Source organism: Fukomys damarensis, unplaced genomic scaffold (genome assembly GCF_012274545.1).
Source record: "Fukomys damarensis isolate Sample0158 unplaced genomic scaffold, DMR_v1.0_HiC HiC_scaffold_13, whole genome shotgun sequence".
Taxonomy (NCBI): domain Eukaryota; kingdom Metazoa; phylum Chordata; class Mammalia; order Rodentia; family Bathyergidae; genus Fukomys; species Fukomys damarensis.
The window spans coordinates 11,989,806-12,008,455 of NW_022900925.1; the positions used below are offsets into that span (position 1 = coordinate 11,989,806).

At 49.1% G+C, this 18,650-nt stretch overlaps 1 protein-coding gene across 3 annotated transcripts in view; it reads left to right on the top strand.

The window, feature by feature from the left end:
* The window catches only part of Wscd1 (WSC domain containing 1), a 41,311-nt gene extending 24,362 nt beyond the window's left edge, over positions 1 to 16,949 (top strand). For all 3 annotated transcript variants that reach the window (XM_010611314.2, XM_010611316.1, XM_010611315.1), the window contains exons 6-9: positions 9,655 to 9,814; positions 10,623 to 10,787; positions 13,188 to 13,388; positions 15,975 to 16,949. In XM_010611314.2, coding sequence (XP_010609616.1) covers positions 9,655 to 9,814; positions 10,623 to 10,787; positions 13,188 to 13,388; positions 15,975 to 16,327 — 879 coding nt within the window. In that variant the 3' untranslated portion in view covers positions 16,328 to 16,949. The remainder of the gene's footprint in view (positions 1 to 9,654; positions 9,815 to 10,622; positions 10,788 to 13,187; positions 13,389 to 15,974) is intronic.
* Positions 16,950 to 18,650: the final 1,701 nt, after the last annotated feature.

Sequence of the window (18,650 nt, forward strand, 5' to 3'; positions counted from 1 at the left end):
TTGTACCCGGTCTTTTGTCTTTACAAACAATGCTGCAGTGACTATCATTGGGTCATTTTGTGTGAGCAAATGTATTTAAAAAACAACTCTTAGAGGAGATGCTGAGTTAAAGAGTATGTGTCGTTGTCATTTCCGTCACCTTTGCCAGTTTGCCCTTGACAAAGGTTGTACTAATTTTTTTTAAGTAGGAAAAATTTATTGAGGGAAAGAAAACTTCTGTCTAGGGGAGATAGAAGGGGGACCGGAAAGTGGGTCGCATTTCAAAGACGTTTTATACAGCAAAGCCATGTGGTGAGGTGGGATTTACAAACAGCTGCAGTGACTATCATTGGGTCATTTTGTGTGAGCAAATGTATTTAAAAAACAACTCTTAGAGGAGATGCTGAGTTAAAGAGTATGTGTCGTTGTCATTTCCGTCACCTTTGCCAGTTTGCCCTTGACAAAGGTTGTACTAATTTTTTTTAAGTAGGAAAAATTTATTGAGGGAAAGAAAACTTCTGTCTAGGGGAGATAGAAGGGGGACCGGAAAGTGGGTCGCATTTCAAAGACGTTTTATACAGCAAAGCCATGTGGTGAGGTGGGTACAAAGTGGCAAAAAACTGTAAGACCCAGTGGAAAATTACAAGGTGGGCAAGAGGTGGGGCAAAACCACATGTACTAATTTTACACCCCTTGCAGCAGTGTGTGAGGGAGAATCTCCCACCCTTATAATCCCTCTTTGGGGGAAGGCAGTTCGAAGCAACTTCCTGGGCAGATGCCTCAGTGTTCTGGGGGTGCCCCCCTTTAGGCAGCCCTTTAGAACCCTGAGAGTTCTGCCTTGGGGTTACAGACAAGAATTTAAAGACTTCAAACTCTCCACTTTCTATTTTCAGCCTTTCTTCATATTTACTGGCACAAATCCATATTGCTGCAATTTCACAGCGGAGTTATGTGCCAGAAGACACCCGCAGGCTCTTGGTATCTTAAGCCATTTTGCACCTTAGCACCTTGTCCAACTCCCTTCATGATACATTTCAAGGACAAGTTACCTGCTTAGCCCTTGTGTCCACAGCTGGAAATTGTTTGGGTCAGACGCACGTGGAAAGGGCACTAGGGTTCTCAGAAATGCCTGTGTCCCAAAGCACAGAGCATTGGTATCCGCACTCACAGCCAGTACCTTATCCTGACCAGTCCTGCATTGCCCAGTGGGGCTGTGTGTGTGTGTGTGTGTGTGTGTGTGTGTGTGTGTGTGTGTATGTACTTCCTCCGGTGCTATTGTTTCTGGCTGCAGGATTTTGCAGCTGTAAGGAACAGTCACCACTTCCAGCTTTGAAGTTGAAAGTGGGTCTCAGCAAAGCATATTTACAAGAGTTTGGCAAAACACATCTGCTGATATTAGATCCCAGTGTTGGATGCAGCTCAGCCCTACTCAGAATGTAGAGTTTATGGCTAGGAAGGGACTGAGACTGGATCTCAGGTGACTCATACATGACAGAGTAAGGCTGGTGCCTGAACAGGGTGAAGAAAACTTGGAAGGAGATGTAGAAGGCAAAGGAATTACAACTATTAGGAGCATTTGGGGCACGTCAGCAGGTGGATGGGAAAGTAGGGAGTGCACTTAAAGAGAAATAAGTACAAGGCGGGACGAAGGTGGTAGGAAAGCAGCCCAGGGTGGTCTGAGTGGAGGGCTGCACTTGCAGTGGGGACACATTGCAGAAGGCCTTGCATACCTACCTTAAAGCTCAGAATTTTTCAGTGGGATGCAGGGAGTTATAGATGGACCCATAGGGAGAAAGTGGTATGTCTAACAGGATGCTTTACAGCTGTAGGAGGGATGTTCTCTTTGCAAGAAGAATAGTGGAGCTGGTAAAGTACAAAGGAAATCTAAGAGATGCTACAGAAGCACAGTACCATGGAGAGAATGTGAGAGAGAGGAATTCTCTCTGTGGGCCCCTCAGAGATTGCCTTCCTCAGAGTCACCCTCAGGGATGTCTTGTCTACCTCAGAAGTCAGCCTATGGCCTAGCTCTGCAGTTAGGGGCCCAGGGAGCAGAAGAATAGTACCTGGATGTCACACATCCAGGTGAAACCACTGTCTATCCAGCCCATTTCCCAGACTTGCTGTCTGCTCTCCCTTGCCTCAGTTTATGGGTTTTGATAACTTGGACTCAGGCCTTCGGGATGGTCAGCCCTTCTACCCTCTACTCTAGACACTTGGTGGACTCTTGCTGTCACCCTGAAGCCACATCTTTCCACTTTACAAGCTTTGAGGGTTGGAGAATTCTCTTTTAGGGCCTGTCTTTGCCTTGTAGGATATTTAGCAGTGCCCTTAGTCTCTAGTCACTACATGCCAATAACATTTGTGACAATTCAAACTCCAGACATTGATCAAGGTCTCCAAGAGGACTAACTCAACCGTGGTTGGGGCCTGCAGCGCTAGAAAACCTGCTTGGACATGTAGTCAGCCATGTATAGGCTGGCCCACATCTCCACCTGCTAACCCCTGCCTCCAAGCCTTGAAGTCTGAGCATTGGAAATTGATTAGAAGTTCACCTGATCTTGGCCTCAGCAGGTTATCACTCCCTTTTCTCTGCTGAATTCTGAGAGTGGTAGAAAAGATGCACTTGGGGACGTCTAGCTGTGCCTTTCTGTCTGCCCTGAAGTTCAAGTGCTTTCTCACTGGAACGGCTGGTGGTCTCTCTCCACCATCCCGGAGGCAGCTTTATCTGGTTCTCATTTGGCTAAGAAGCAGCTCAGATGCCCTATGAGGGGGGAATGGCTCACCTATGCCAGGGCCATAGACTGGACTATACTACAGCCATCAAAAATGTTTCCAGAGACTTTAATGAGGGAATATGTTCAAAGCAGAACTTTCAATGGGACAGAGCTAAGCCTGAGGTGGGAGGCCAGGGACTTAATTGTGACTGACTGGGCAGTAGAGCTGCTGGGAATGGCACACATGACTGGTAGATCAGGGAAGCAGGAAAAGATGAGGTGCTCTCCTGGCTTAAACCCCTACCTTTGAGCTACCCTATGAAGCTTATTTGTGGCCCAGATAAAAATCTGTGCTCTTTTATTCTGACCAATTAGTGAAAAGAGAGTTGGGGAGTTCCAAGAGTTGCCGAATGGCGGGAGGGGCAGAGAGGGGCGAGCGGAGAAGATTTGGGGGGAACATAAACATATTCGTGATCCAGTTCTCTGCCAGCAGGAAGGACTTGACCAACATGATTTGTTGTTAAAGCCCCATAGAATGGTCTTGTCTAATTTCCAGCAGTGATGTCGGAGATGGAAAGAAACCTGCTCCTCCTCAGAGTCTTTCAAAATTCTCTTTCCAGATTGGTTTGGGTGCACAGTGTAAACGATCAGAGGAAAGCATGGATTTCTGCAGTGCTACCAAAGGCAGATACTTGCGTGCAGGTAGATGGGTCATTTGTGAGAGTGAGCTTTTGGATTTGGTGCTGGGGTATAGACTCTAACCAAGTCTGCAAACAGGTGACTTAATGAGCGACTGAAAGTCCCTTCCACTGGCTATTACACCTTGGGAGCACACTTTCTTCTCCCAGCAGCTACTAGTGACACTACTGATAAAGGCAGCAGGAAAGAAGGTAAGGAGATGGCACTTTTTTTGTGTGCCCTCTTTTAGCATCTTTTGGATATCTGAATTCTGCATGCAGAATGTTAAGCACCTGATGTTTTCCCAGTGACATTTGTTCTAGCAGTTTCTTTCCTTTGGCCATTTCATGGTGAAACTAACCTGACCACATGTGAACTGGAGAGGCCCACTTTAATGTGGAGGCTGCTCTCGCTAAATCCACTTAGATCCCAGTAGACGTGCCCCAGGTTAGATTCTTGGTCTCTTTGGGCACCCACCTCCATGTCTTTCACATGATCTGTGAGAGTTTGGATTTTGTGAACCACTATTTCAATCTGAAGAATTTTCCTTTTGCCGTAGACTACACAGTAAGTGACTAGAAAGAGCTGCTAAGCCGGGCATGGTGGTGCACACCTGTAATCCCAGCATTTGGGAAGCTGAGGTAGGAGGATCACCGTGAGTTCAAAGCCAGCCTGGGCTCCATATCAAGACTCTGTCTCAAAAACACCAACAGTTGAAAAAAGGAGCAGCTTTGGATTTTTCTGTAGAGAACCTACGATATCAGACCCCATGTGTGCTTCTAAGAACACTTGTTTGTTTTCAGTTTTTCAGTGTTTTTTTTTTTCTTGGAAGATTATAAAGATCATGAATATCTATTTTAGAAAAATTGAAAAAAATTGTTAGATGTAAAAATGAAATTCACCTATAACTTTACCACATCAAATAAGACAGCAGATGACATTTTACAGCCTTTTTGGTCTTTATTCTCTGTGTATGTTTAGGGAGTTGGTTTTATAAGCATTGAATCTTTCACTCTTTCGTCTGTTTGGAAAACTGCCAAAGATGTGGAACTTGGTCCTTCTTCTCCTTAGTGAGAGCCTGGGCTCCTGTAATCCTGAGCATTTGGGTTCTGAGTCCCACAGCATTTCACAGAATCTTCCGTCCAATGAATGTTTGACTTTAATGGGAGGGTGTTGTTTTCAAATGGGCAAGGCAGGTCTGCCGCCTGTGGGCTCAGGTCCTCAGAAAGCCAGTGGTTATCCCATAAGGCATCTGGAGTCGCAATGACCTTTGCCTGAAACTATCATGCCTTGCCTTTTCTCCTACTTATGGGACAGAGAGTCCAGCATCTGTGGCCTGTGTAATAGAGCTGCCAGGCCCTAGTAGGTGGACGGAAACTGGGGACTGGTGAGTTAGCCCTTTATATGGAGAAGAGAAGATACGTGGGGTGACAGGGTTGAAGCCTCTGGCTCCATGCTCACCTGGACTCAGATCATCCAAGATGCTGAATAGTTCCTCTCTGAAAGACACCTAGAGAGTATTTTAATGCTTAAACACCCCTTCTGAAAGGAGAGATCAATTCAGTCTACCTAAATTTAAACTCAACCTGTAGACTTCAGAGCCCTTAATCCTTAAGCCATGCCCCTTTAATAATGATAAATCCATATCCAGTAGCTTTTCCAGAGTCCACAAATGGGTTCAGAGTCGAAGGCTCCTGGTGGCAGGCCTTGGGCTGTTTTTCTGCTCAGCACTGCCACTCTGAACCCTGCAGCCCCCCACTGCCAGTTACAGTATCAGTGGGGAAGCTTTCCTTCAACCTGACATTGGTCTGCAAGCAGAAGTCTGCCCCTTTGGCCCTCAGCCCCATAGCCTTGTGAACATCTTTCTTTTTTGTCCCTTGAGTGTCCAGGTCAGCCTCTGGAGAGAAAGAACTACTCTGGAGCAAGAGGTTGCTCTGCAGATTTCACTAGAAACCCAACAACGGGGTGGGGTGGCCTCTGAAGAGTTGAATTGAGGAGACGTGAAGCCCTGGGCTAGGGATGCAGAAGCCTGACTTCTGAGCCTATTCACTTGCTAGGCTGGAGATCTTGGGCTTTGGCCACCTGCTTTCTAGTTTTTGTTTTTGTTTTTTTCACTTTCTCCTTGTGTGATCTCTGAATCAATCTCTTTAATTCTGTGCAATCCTGGAGACCCTGAAAATATTGCTCAAGGATGGGGATGGAGTAGAGGAGGTGCAAACAGGTCTGCTTTGACCCTTGCTTCATGTATAAAGAAGTATCTACTCCTTGACCCCTTGGCCATAGGATAAGCCTCTGCATGTGGGACCTCATGACCCACAGAGCCCTGCCTTTGGGGTGACGTGAGCTGGATTAGACTGAATGCTCCCCCAGAGTCAGGTATGCCTCCCCCAACCTGACTCCCTGTCCTGGATACCCCAGAACGAAGCTCCAGGTACCACCACCTTGCCCCAGACTTAGTCTGACTCAGCGCTTTGTAGCCCCTACCTTGTTTGATGGAAGCAATCCCATGTCTGTGCTTTCACTTTCTTTTTCTGCCTGCTTTTCTCTGACCCTTTTCTCCTCTTTCTCTCCGCTTTCTTTTTCTCTCACTGAAGCTTGGAGTGGAGGTGGGGGAAACTGGGAAGTTGGCAGAGAGATAAGATTCATCAATATTTAATTTTTATGGAAATCATGTCCTAGAAATCCCCAAGGGGCTGAAAATTGTTCTGTGTTTTCAGAATCCAGTGATGTTGCTGAAGAGGTTATGTTGTAAATAAAACCACATTACTGTCTGCAGCTCTCCCGTAGCTCTGCAAACACCCAGAAACTTGACAGTTTAATCCACTCAGGGAAGCAAAAAGGTTTGGGTCACTGGTGGGGGCAGCCCACTCCACGGCCCTGGGATATCAGACTGTGAGCACTGCTGCGTAAACAGTGGTGGGGAGGGAGATGGAGTGAAGGGGCCCCGAGTAGACTTACCATGCTGGGGGTCTGTTCTGCCTCTGAGCAGGAACCCCAGGCGAGGAGAGCTCCACCCTCATGTTGGGGAAGGCTTGCTTAGGTTTTGTGTGCCTTCCTTTCCCCTTCCTGGTGTGCAGTGATGCTGTAGACCCAGTGACCAGCAGAAGGATCATGCCCAAGGTTGCTGGTCCAGCTTTTGAGGGCACTGGGATCTGGAAAAGAGTCATTCAGCTATTCATTTATTCATCAGTAAGACATTTATTGAACATCTGGCTCTGTTCTGTTTTCAGTACTGAGGTTGTAGCAAGGCACACAAAACCTGTGAAGATCCCTTCTCTACTTACATCCTTGTAGATGGAGGCAGACAATTACCTGATACAGAAGTAAAATATATAGTATGTTGGGTGGTGATAAATGCAGTGGTGAAAAAGGAATTGTGTGTTTTTAATCCATGAGGACCTGACCCACTAAAAGTCTTGTATAAGAATATTTAAAGCAGCTATCTTCACAATAGCTAAACATGGAAACAGCCCAGATGTCCATCGAGTGAAGGATCCAACATACCAGTACATGCAAACGTGTGATACTGCAAGCCAGTGAAGGGTAGTGATCCACCAGTACATAAACCACTAGGAATGGATTTAGCAAATATTTTTTTCTGAATGAAAGAAGCCAGGTAAAAATACCTACTGCATGATTCTATTTATGTGGCATCCTGGAAGAGATAAACTAGTCTGTGATGATAAGAATCAGAACAGTGGTTGCTTTGGGTGAAGAAGAGATGGAGGAACCCCTGGCATAATGGAAGTGCTACTTGTCTTGCTACCTGTTCATCAAAGCCAACTGAGCGTGAGCGTGTCATTCGTGGAGTTACTATGAGAAAGTAGAAGCACAGCAGACAAACAAAAAACAAAGATGTGCTGCTGGAGGAGGGGTTTCACTACTTGGAAATAGGTAGCTGGGGAGGGCTAGTTGCAAAAAGTTTGGAAAAGAGTGAGTGTATCTGGAGGAAGAACTTTCTGAGCAGAGGTGGGAAGAGCATGTGCAAAGGTCCTGAGATGGGTCTTGGCTACAGCGAGTCAGCCATTGTTGTAGGCGTCCCAGGCTGCTGTAACAAATTACCATGGGCTGGATGGTTTAAATGGTACACATTTGCTTTCTCACCATTCTGGAAGCTGGAAGTCCAAGATCAAGGTGTTTGTAGGACTGGTTTCTCCTGAGACTTCTCCTTGATCTGCAGATGGTCATCTTCTCACGATGTTCTCACGTGGTTGTCCCTAGGTCTGTGGGTTGTCTGTGTCCTTACCTCCTCTTCACAAGAACAAGGGTCACAGTGGAGTAGGTCCATCCCAGTGACTTCCTCTTAATTATCTGTGGAATGACCCTTGTTACAGTTTAGGTCTAAAATGCCTCCCAAACTCTCATGTGTGTGTAGAAGGTAGGTGGGCCATGGGGTGTTAACTCGCCCGTGGGTTATCGATTGATGGGTTCCACGCTGAGTATACTGTTAGGAGGTGGGGCTGGTTGATGGTGGCCCACTGGGGACATGGCCTGGGAGGGTTGTGCTTGTCTCAAGCTCCTCCCTTCCCTCTCTGCTTTCTGCTGCCATGGGTTGAGCATCTTTCCCCCTGCCACAGCCCTCTGACATCCTGTTTCTGCTGGGGAGCCAGAGAGCTTGGACTGAAACCATGAACCAAAACAAACCTCTCCTCTTCCTAAGTTGTAGGTATTGGGTGTTTTGTCCCAACAACAAAGAAAACGCTAAGATTATTTCAAAAGAAGGTCACATTCTGAGATACTGGGGTTAGGCCTTCAACTGATGAATTTGGAGGACATCATTTCACCCTGTGCTCTCACCCCAAGAACGGTGGCCTGCTCAGCTTGAAAAAGACAGGGGAGGTGGGGGGGACACTTTCCTGGGACTGCTAGGCATGGGGGATAGGCTTCACTTCACTAAGGGTCACACTGCCTTGGTGGGCAGCACCCATCAGCCCTCCCTTGCACACCCGCCCCAAGATGCTCCCCGACTCCCCAGGCTCTGCATTGCCCTCGCTTGGTTCTCTGCTATCTGCTGTGAGTGCTGATAGCCTCAGCTTTACCAAGCTGCCCACAGAAAATGCTATTGATTTTCTTTTATTTATTTATTTATGAGATTACTTGCTGTGGGCAAAAAATAAAAAGGTTTGTGCAGCATTTCCCTTAGCAATGAGCAGCTTTCCCTACCCACTGCCTCCTTCCTCCCTGGTGCACGCCCCTAAAACTGTATGCTCCAGAAGTCCTAGCATCCTTAGGCTTCAAGAAGCAGGAAGGGGGGTAAATGCTTTACCTTGTGCCTGGTACATAGTAGGTGCTCATAAAAATATGAGAGAGAGGCAGGTGGATACATTTTTGAGTAAGCTGTAATTGGTACCCAAAAGAGCAAAGAGGCCGAGGATGGCCCATTGCTCTGTGAGGCACCTACTATGTGCTAGGCCCAGTGTTGGGCAGTGTGCACCCATCCCATCTAGGCATTACCATAACCTACAAGGTGGATCTCATTACCTGTTTGCAATGGTGAGATTCAGAGAGGTTAAGCACCTTGGCCAAGGTTACCCAATAAGTGAGCCAGAATTCACATTCAGATGTTCAGGAAGCCAACACCCAGCACCAGCTGAAGAGACTGCCAAGTGCTTGCCTGGTCTCCCCAGCAAGGCACCTCCACTCTCTTAATCTGGTGGGGACCGTCTTTTTCAGGAAGCCCCTATTAAGCTGAGCACCTTGGGTGGAAGCTGGGCATGTGCTTCCCCACTTCTTCCATCTTTGAACAAATGACTGCATAGGAATCCATCCTTGCTCTGCAGTGAGGCTTCAGGAGCAGGGTTGGTCTGGGTCTCTGTCCATGGAGTGGGCTGGCCACAGCCTGAAGAGGGAACTCCAGTTCCCTCTCAGGGCTCGAGGTCTGTTATTAGTGATGTGACACATTGAGCTCTGGGCTGCCCTGGTTCATCACAGGCTGGTGCCCTCCCAGAGACTTCTCCCTCCCAGTAAAGCCCTAGATATCTCAAAGCCCAGGTCCATACTCCGTTCCTAGGTTCATATGCTTTATTCACCCCCTCAGCCACAGTGCGGCTCAACTGCATGTGACTGTAGACTTGTCCCTGGCCAACACTAAGCTCTTGAGGAGCAAAAGTAATGTCTTGTTGAGCTCCAGCTCCCCTGGGTTTGGACCCAGGGCCTGGCATGCAGGTATTCTCATTGACCCTGTGTAGCCACTGCCCCATCCTGTCCAGCCCAGGGCCTAAACTGCAAGAGGCCGGCCCTCACCTTCACCTTGGCTACTTTCCTCTCTCTCCTCCCCTCCCAGGAGTTCCCCTTGGCCGTCCTGAGAGGCTGGGAGTGCTACTGTGCCTACTCAACCCCCCAGTTCAACCTTCGGGATGCTGTGGACAGTGCACTGTGTGGCTCCACCCCAGAGCCACAGAGGACAGCTGGTTACTGTGAGGTCTACCAGACTCCTGTGCAAGGTGAGCTCTACAGCCACTGCTGGCTGCAGCTTTTGGTCTCAAAGATCCTGAGGTTAGAGAAGCCAGGTGTGCCTGAGCAGCCCCATAGCAGAGCAAAAAGGTATCTGTGTCAAACCCCCAGCATCACGGTGGGTGGTAGAGAGAATGGAAAGGGTGAGGCCAGGCCTAGGACAAAGGGAGGCCTAGGGCCTGAAGGCTCCTGGCCTGAAGTCCTCCTTAGTGTAAGCATCAGGGCTGCCCTAGCTGACCTCAGGAGCGGGATAAGCAGGTGGGTGGGAATGTTCCCAGCTGTATCCAGAGCCTGATGTACCCCAACTCAGGGAGGCTGGGAGACTTCCCCCTGGTTATTCATGTGCTTCTTGCAGCAGCCCTGGTGAAGGGGAATGAGACTGTTACTTGTCTAAAATACCTGTAGCCAGTGGCACCTCATGCCTGAAATAAGTCCAGCCCTGATTCACTGTGGCTGGGCACAACCACCAGCCACTTCCTCCAGCAAAATCTGGAGTTATCTGTGCTTGAGCTAGGGTTCACTTGGGGCTGTGGAGGCAGGATGGGGGCAAGGGTCCATAGTACGCCTGATGCCCACCCCCACGCAGGCTGTGGGAGGCCTTGTCGTGGGCTTTCTCTGTCCAGGCACAGACCTGTGTAGCCAAGCTACAGATGGAAAAAAATCCCTTCACCTCTTTGGGCCTCTGTGTTCCCATCTATTGAGTGGGAATCTTTGCTCATCTGTCCCAGTATAGGGAGCCCAGTGGTGGATGTGTGGGTTACCATGGAGGTGGGTAACTAATGACATCTGGACTTTCAGACACACGGTGTACAGACAGGAGGTTCCTTCCCAGCAAATCCAAGGTATTTGTGGCTTTATCAAGCTTCCCAGGAGCCGGGAACACGTGGGCAAGGCACCTCATTGAGCACGCCACGGGCTTCTACACAGGGAGCTACTACTTCGATGGAACTCTGTACAACAAAGGTAAGTTGGGGCTGCAGAGGGGAGTGGAGGCAGCTCCCAGAGGCCAGGCTGCCTGCTTGTCAGCCAACTCCTCCTGAAATTGAGGTGTCTCTCACACTTGAGAGCATCATAGTGCTTTACATGCGTTTAAGGATGCCCTGGTGGGCTTTCCAGAGCACAGATTCCTGAGCTACACTCCTACTCTGATTCTGTTTGTCTTGTCTACAAGTTTCCAAGGGGTACTGATGTGCCAGCCTGTCAACTGCACTTCGAAGAACGGGGCTTCCCAAAATAGTGCTTATTCCAGATTCACAAAGAAAGGCTAACAGCTTGGATTCCCCCTCTAAAAACATTTCTTGAATTTTCCTTAATTTTTAGAACCTTCAATAATTAGGAGCAAAACTCAATCTACTCATTTCTTTCTTTTTTTTTTCTTTTTGAGGCAAGGGGTAGCTCATCAAAGTGCAGTTTTACTTAAATAGGTTCAAAAATCTTTAAGTGTTATGATTTCTAATCTTTCCTTTGTAGAAATAAGAGGTCTCATTATACCAAGTAAATTAACTTAAATGGCTTGAGTCTGTGTGCTGTTTAAAAACAAAGAACGGGATGCCTCAGACAAGTCAATTGGCATCTAAATTTGGCAAAATGTATTACTCTGCTGTCAAGTGTTGGAGCATCCTGTCAGAGTTTCTTTAACCAGAGTTTTGTCTAGCAAGAGATCATACTATTAGTAACATCCTGAAGAAACAGAAACTTCCTGAGTTTAGCAGTGGGCCTGGCAAAGCTCATGAGAGTTTTGGTCTAGCTGGGGGGAAACCATGGTAGCCAATGTAACCAAGAACTCAAGAATGTTAGAAGCCCCCGCAACTGGGAGAGGAAATTGCTAAGTAAGGATGTGGTTCTACCCTCTCTGGGCTGTTCCTGTGTGTCCAGGATGCTGTGAGCCACCTTGATCACCTAAAAGGCCTTTACCTTATTAAAGCAAGGGACTGTTTTGGTCCACATATGACTGAGTGGACCAAAGAACAGAAGAGCCAGCCAGGAGTTGGGACCATTGCCTCACAGGTGCTTTAGAGATACCTAGTACATCTTTGAGCTTTGAGGGATGGGTTAGGTGTAGCCATTGGCCCTAAAGCACTGACAGGGTGATCAGACATACACACAAATGAAAAACTCACAGGGAAGCTCCAATGTCAAAAATACCAGCCTGGTGTGGAAGATGAATGTGGTCTGACTTGGCAGAGTAGGACGTGGCAGTAGGCTGAGACAGCATGAACAGCAACCTGAGTCAGGTTAGACAAAGACTAGAGCTCAAGTTTATAGAGCCCATGGTTTGCTTCTTCCTTTCATGATGTTGCCCAGCTCTTTGATAAAAGCAATCAAAGAAAAGGCTTTTGGTGGCAAAACAAAATGAAACAAGGGCAGCAATGAATTTGAAACTTGTGTTGCATTTCAAGAAATAAACCCAGACTGCCAGACTCAGAATACTTTTATTTCTCAAGCATTAGAGAAGCCCTTGCTGCGTACAGAAGATACGAATGCGTACTAGCCATTCAAGAAAAAGGAGGATTGGCAAGCAAGTAGAAAAACTCATTTTGTTCCCAAGAGCCCAAGATAAGCTCGTTAACATTTATGGCGCGTGTCCCTAGAACTGGATGGCATGGTCCATGTTAGGATATGGCTAGGAAACATCTTTCAAGATTTCTCTGACATCTAGTTACAGGGAATCCTGGAGTTACAACAGGCCTGACTTACAAACCACTTGGGTTATGGCCAGAATTTTAGTTTTAATTTATGACCAAAGTCTTCAGTTACAACCCAAATGCCAGCCACCTTTAACCATTGAGCCTGAGGGTTAGAATCCTGACCCCACTGAGGGAAGGTGGATGGAAACTGGGGCCTACACAGGGACACACAGTGACATAATGGAGAGAGCTCTGGTACTGATTACATGGTGCTATGTGATCTTCAGCAAGTCACACTCCCTCGGAGCCTCAAGCCCTTCATCTGGCGTGCCTACAGCTGTTTAACCCATAAGATTATTTACAATGCTCATGTGAAATTATCTCCATGAAAAGCCTCTACCGCATCTTCAGTGCCTATAAAAGGGCATGCTCAAGTCCTCGCTGCCTCCTGCTACAAGAGGTGACTGTCCTGATGTCTCTTGCAGGTACCATCTTTCCTATAGAAAGATGTACTCCTGTTTCACCTTCCTTGGGATGGGGTTACTGTGCCTTATCCATGGATACTGTCAGGGCTCCCTTCTGAGCCATCCCTGAGCCTCTTATCCCCAATACTGGCTTTCCCTCTGGTGGTTATATAGGTCAGCATTAGACCTCCTGCCCCTATGGAAGTAGGGACACCCTCTATGGGACCTGGGACTCCTTCCACCACAGGGGCCTTTTCCTTTCTCCTGGGCAGGGTTCAAGGGTGAGAAAGATCACTGGCGGAGCCGGCGCACCATCTGTGTGAAGACCCATGAGAGTGGCAAGAGGGAAATTGAGATGTTTGACTCAGCCATCCTGCTGATCCGGAACCCCTACAGGTCCCTGGTTGCTGAATTCAACAGGAAATGTGCCGGACACCTGGGTTATGCTCCCGACCGCAATTGGAAGAGCAAAGGTGAGCAGGGGACCAGCCAGGCAGGGGCACAAGGACACCGGAGGGCTGGTGTATAGGATCAGTACATGCTTTTCCTGAAGACTTGCGCTGCTGTGCCTGGTTTGAACTCACCTCTTCCCTATCCTTTCTGAGCTTGCCCAGTACATGCATCATAGTGCTTTACATGGACATCAGCTTGATGGCCAAGAATCTCCTCTGCCTGCCCCCAGCTGGGTAGTGGGATGATCCATGCCCCTTTCCTTCCCCTGCTCATATGCAGGGGCTTACACAGAGCTGGGAGAAGAGCACTGGCTTTGGATATGGGTGGGCCTGGCCACACCCTCTCCTTCCTGCAGGACCAGCTGCCCCCTGGCCTCATAAGGCCATAGGCCACGTCTCCTGGGGTGAAATAATGCATATTCCCCAATCCGTGGTCAGTGTTCAGCATGCCATCCCCCTCCCAGGCTGCCCTGAGTGACTCTTCACAGTAACCCATAGGAGAATCACCATCATCTTGACTTTCTGATGAGCCCAGAGGACATGGCTATCTGACTTATCCGGGTAGCAGAGCTGGGTCTCAAATCCTTCACAGTAGTCAGCTCAGGCAGCCACAGATTGAGTGGCTTAAGCAACAGACATCTTTTTCTCACAGCTCTGGAGGCTGAAAGTCCAAGGCCAAAGTGCCTGCTGATTCACTGTCTGTCAAGGCCTTTCTTTCTGTCTTGCAAACACAGCCACCCTGTCACTGTGTCCTCACAGCCAGAAGTCTCTCTGATGTCTCTTATAAGAACATGAACCAGATCACAAGGGTTCTACTCTTGTGACCTCATCTGAACCCATTGTCCTCCCAAAGGCCTCATCTTCAAATGTAGTCATTTTGGGGATTATGTATACGTTTCAACGTACACGTTCAAGGAGATACATTCAGTGCATAACACCCAGATTGTCTGATGCTCAGTCAGATTGACTTGCTCGCTCCGGTACCTTTATTCCGAGAGTCAGACTATGAATTGGCTGAAGTACTACTGTGTGCCCAGCTCCCTGCAAGGCACGAGGGCCCAGAGGAAAGAGTTAGAGTCCCTGACCTGAAAGCACATACGGCCTAGCCTTTGGGAGTAAATTATAAAGACACAGGTCTGGTGGTAAGTGATATAGATTAAGTCGGAAATCAAGCTGTATCCAGGCAGGGTGATGGTGAGACAAGATGCTGTGGTGCGTTATGACCAGGCGGGCTGTGTGTCTGTTCCCACTTCACTCTGCCTCAGCTGGATTTGATTAGTGTTCCTGGCTGGAATCCAGTCCTTTTCCAATCATCCTCCACCTAGACCAGTCCCATAGCCATACTGGTCCTTCTTGCCAACTTGCCTTTAGAAACACAGGGACAGGGCTAGGGATTTAGCTCAGTGGTCCTGCTGCCTGCCTCGCACATACAAGGAATCAAGTTTGATCCCCAGTAACAACAACAAAAAAAAAAAAAAAGAAGAGAAACACAGGGACAATGGCAAGAGATTAGCCCCCACAGTTGTGTAGGCTGAGCTCAAGTCTCTCCTCTGCCTCTTGGAAGCCATGTGACCCTTAGCAAACTGTGTACCTCATCTTCGTGGCTCAGTTTTCTTGTTTTGGAATTACAGGCCCATTGTGAAGAGGAATAGAGAGCAAACCATAACATTTGAGGTATATTAATACCCCGGTTATGGAAACTCTTTGTGCAGGGATAGTTCTTGACAAACTGTACCCCAATCCCTTCCAAAAACTAATTTCTTAATTTTCTAGAAAAGACAGCTCATGGAGAAGATCATTTGCTAAAGTTTGAGGTCACCCCTGTCTGTAGTGTCATTGTGTATCCTACTTCCCAGCAGTTATGGGTTCAAACTATCCATCAATCTCACAATACACTATACATATCCATCACCATGTTTGCCTAGCCCAATCTGACATAGGAGGACCGAGCACAGGAGACCAAGCTCAGCCTCTTCATCTCACCAGGAGACCCAGCAGCTCCCTCACACCCAGGCACACAGTGGTCGGTCACCAAAAGGTTCCTGCTCCTTGGGGGATCCAGGCAGGTCAGCCCTAGAGAGGGTCAGTAGAAAACCATGGCTGTCTCCGCTCTTTAACATCGGACATGCCTAGTGGCCAAGGCCATGGTCCAGGTAGTTGTGGTTCATCTGGAAAGAGATGCGCTGCTTGGCTTTCCCACCCACCTTATATCCTGTTGAATTGTGATAGCCTGGGACTATAAGGCCACTCCCAGGCCTCCTTGTCCAGGTACAATCTCAAAGGTTAAGGAAATCATAGTACAAAACAGAGATAACCGGTTGTTGACACATAACAGGCCATGTTTTTCTTAACTTGGTATGTTTCCAAGGAAATGCTGCTGGGGGAAGGCAACCTCAAGGTCATCGTCTCCCAGATAGCCTGAGGACTCGTGCAAGCCCATTATCACACTAGGTCACCAATGGATCTTGCTCCCACGGGGAACCAGGCAGATTGGCCCTGTGCAGTGGGTCATGGAGACCCTGGCTTCCTCTTTCTCCTGAGTGGGCCCAGTGGGGCCAGCAGCTATGCTGGGGCAGTCTGACCATGTCCTTTCTCTGTCTGCTCCAGAGTGGCCAGACTTTGTGAATAGTTACGCATCATGGTGGTCCTCTCACGTGCTGGACTGGCTGAAGTACGGGAAGCGGCTGCTGGTGGTGCACTACGAGGAGCTGCGCCGCAGCCTGGTGCCCACACTGCGGGAGATGGTGGCCTTCCTTAATGTGTCTGTGAGTGAGGACCGGCTGCTCTGTGTGGAGAACAACAAGGAAGGCAGCTTCCGGCGTCATGGCCAGCGCCCGCATGACCCAGAGCCCTTCACCCCCGAGATGAAAGACCTGATCAATGGCTACATCCGGACAGTGGACCAGGCCTTGCGTGACCACAACTGGGCCGGACTGCCCAGGGAATATGTGCCCAGATGATAGGCCCTAGCCCAAGCTGCCCACCCCTGCTGTAAGATGCAGTCACGCCATGAAACTATACCCCTGCTCTGCTGCTCGGTTGTGGACCTCTGGGTCATGGGACATGTGGCTGCTTGCACACAGTCAGCAGAGAGGCCCTTGGGTGCTGCAGGGAGACCTGATCTGGATGCCAGACCCACCCAGACACATCACAGGACAGACAAATGGAAAGACACTCCTGACACTCACACGCTCACAGACACTGAGACATTATTCCACATTCACAGTGCCCATTTTGATGTGCCTAAGCCACCCATGCAGGGTGAGCCAGATCTGCCTAGCCTTGCACATATAGCCACACACAGACACAAACACATAGGTGCCCAGGGCGTGTGCCCAGAGGCTGGCTGTCTCTCATACGTGCACGTGCCCATACATGCACCTTGGGCTCTGAGAGGCCCTAGGCTTCCTGTGTCCAGCCACCGGAGCCCTCATCTCTAGAACGCCAGGCTGGACAGGCACTCATGCTCCAAGCAGGAATGGAGGCAGATGTAGATTGCTGATGTGGGGCTGTGGGGCCCTGACCTTGTCTGACATCCCATAAAGGTGTGTGCCGTGACTACCAGGCATTGCAAACTCTGCAGCCCGGCCTCTCTCTCTTCTCTGTGGATGGGATGGTGAGCCTCTGTGAGCAAAGTGAAGCCCACCCCGCTCCCTTGCCCCGCGAGTACACATACTGAGCACTCTGCCTAGCCCTACCATTCTCTTCAACTCACCCCAAGTCAGTGTTCCTCAGAGTGGGGCCCGCTCCTGCCTTCTTCCTCTGACCCTTTCTAAGGAAGCTGCCCCAGAAGCAAGGTGTGAGGGTTGGGGCAGTGCAGGGGCTAAGTCTCTAGGGGAGTCCAAGATCCAAGCGGCCCATATGACAACAGGACGGGGCTGGGGTAGACATAGGAGACCCTTGAGGGTTTGTTTTGAGGTCACTGGGACTGTTGCCCCACACATACTAACAAAGCCTGTTCTCTGGTTGTCACCCTCAGGTCATAGGACCCTTGTGCCATGGCTTCCGCCAGGCCCCTGGTGGCAGAGCCTCTGTGTCACTCTGTGTCAATCCTGACACGTCCTATCACTATTATATTGTCACTCGGCCTCTTTTTTACACCCCATCTCTGCTTCTGTGTGGTGACATTGTTCCCACTTGCTTATCTTCTTCCTCCACCCGAGGGAAGGGCCTATAGTCACGGGTGCCTCTGTGAGCCAGGTGTGGGGAAGAGGCAGATGCCAGATGCCCTTGCTTCCTCTCACCTCACAGTCTAGTGGGGGTTGTGAGGGGCATGAGCTCAGAGGGGGCTCAGTCACTATGTTGGGGGCTTTGAGGAGTGCCTTCCAGGGTAAAGCGGTCTTATGAAATCTGTAGGAATTATCCTGACATAGGAGGGATGGGGAGGATAGTCAAGGGAGAGAAAAGAGCTTGTGCACAGCCTCAGAGGCTAGGGCGACCCTTGAAAAGGACAGGTGGGAATAGAAAGGGACTCTGTCCTTGTAGCCACTTAGTGCTCAGCCTTCGCATGGCCTGCTAGCCTGAGGCCAGGAGAGGTGCTGGCGCTAATGACTAACTTAGATCATGCCCTACTACATATCTTAGACTCAGATACCGGGAAGGTCAGGTTAGAGGATGGGATGTAGTCTGGGGTGGCCGAGGTATAGGGAGGATTGTGGAGATCTGATTGCAGACCGACCCACACAGCAAAGAAGAAGTCAGTGAGCCTGAAATCAAGTGACTCCTGTGTGACTCCTACAGGCTTGAACTAATCCGGGCAGGATCCTTTGATCTTGCACTAGGTTGGCCATCAGGGAGACCTCTGCTCAGCCTGGGCAATGGATACCCTGACTCTGACACTTGGCCTTGGCCATGGGAGCCAAGGGCTCCTTGCAGTAAGTATAGACCAGGTGGAGGAATCAGTGAAGCTGCCTCCCACCCAGTGAGTGTGGGGGTAAGTGTCCCTGCTTGTGGCTTCCATGTGCTTCCTGATGTGAGGCTGTTCTAGAACTTACTTTGGCAACTTAAACCTGGGAGCATCAGGATCTAAATGTTCACTGGCTTGGGGTGGCTATGTGGTCCCTTCTGTGAAAGCACCTGATAAAGCCATTTCCTTTGAGCATGGGAGCAAGTGAGACCCATAGGAGTCACCATGCTGCCTTGGAAGGGAGCCAGGGGTGTCTACATCCCAGAGCAAATCTATAGTCTCAAAAAGGCAGTAGGCATCAGATTGCTAGAGAGCAGAGAGGCTGGATGCCTCCTGCAATAGATTCAAGGCTTAGCTTCACTCTCCAGGGACATCCA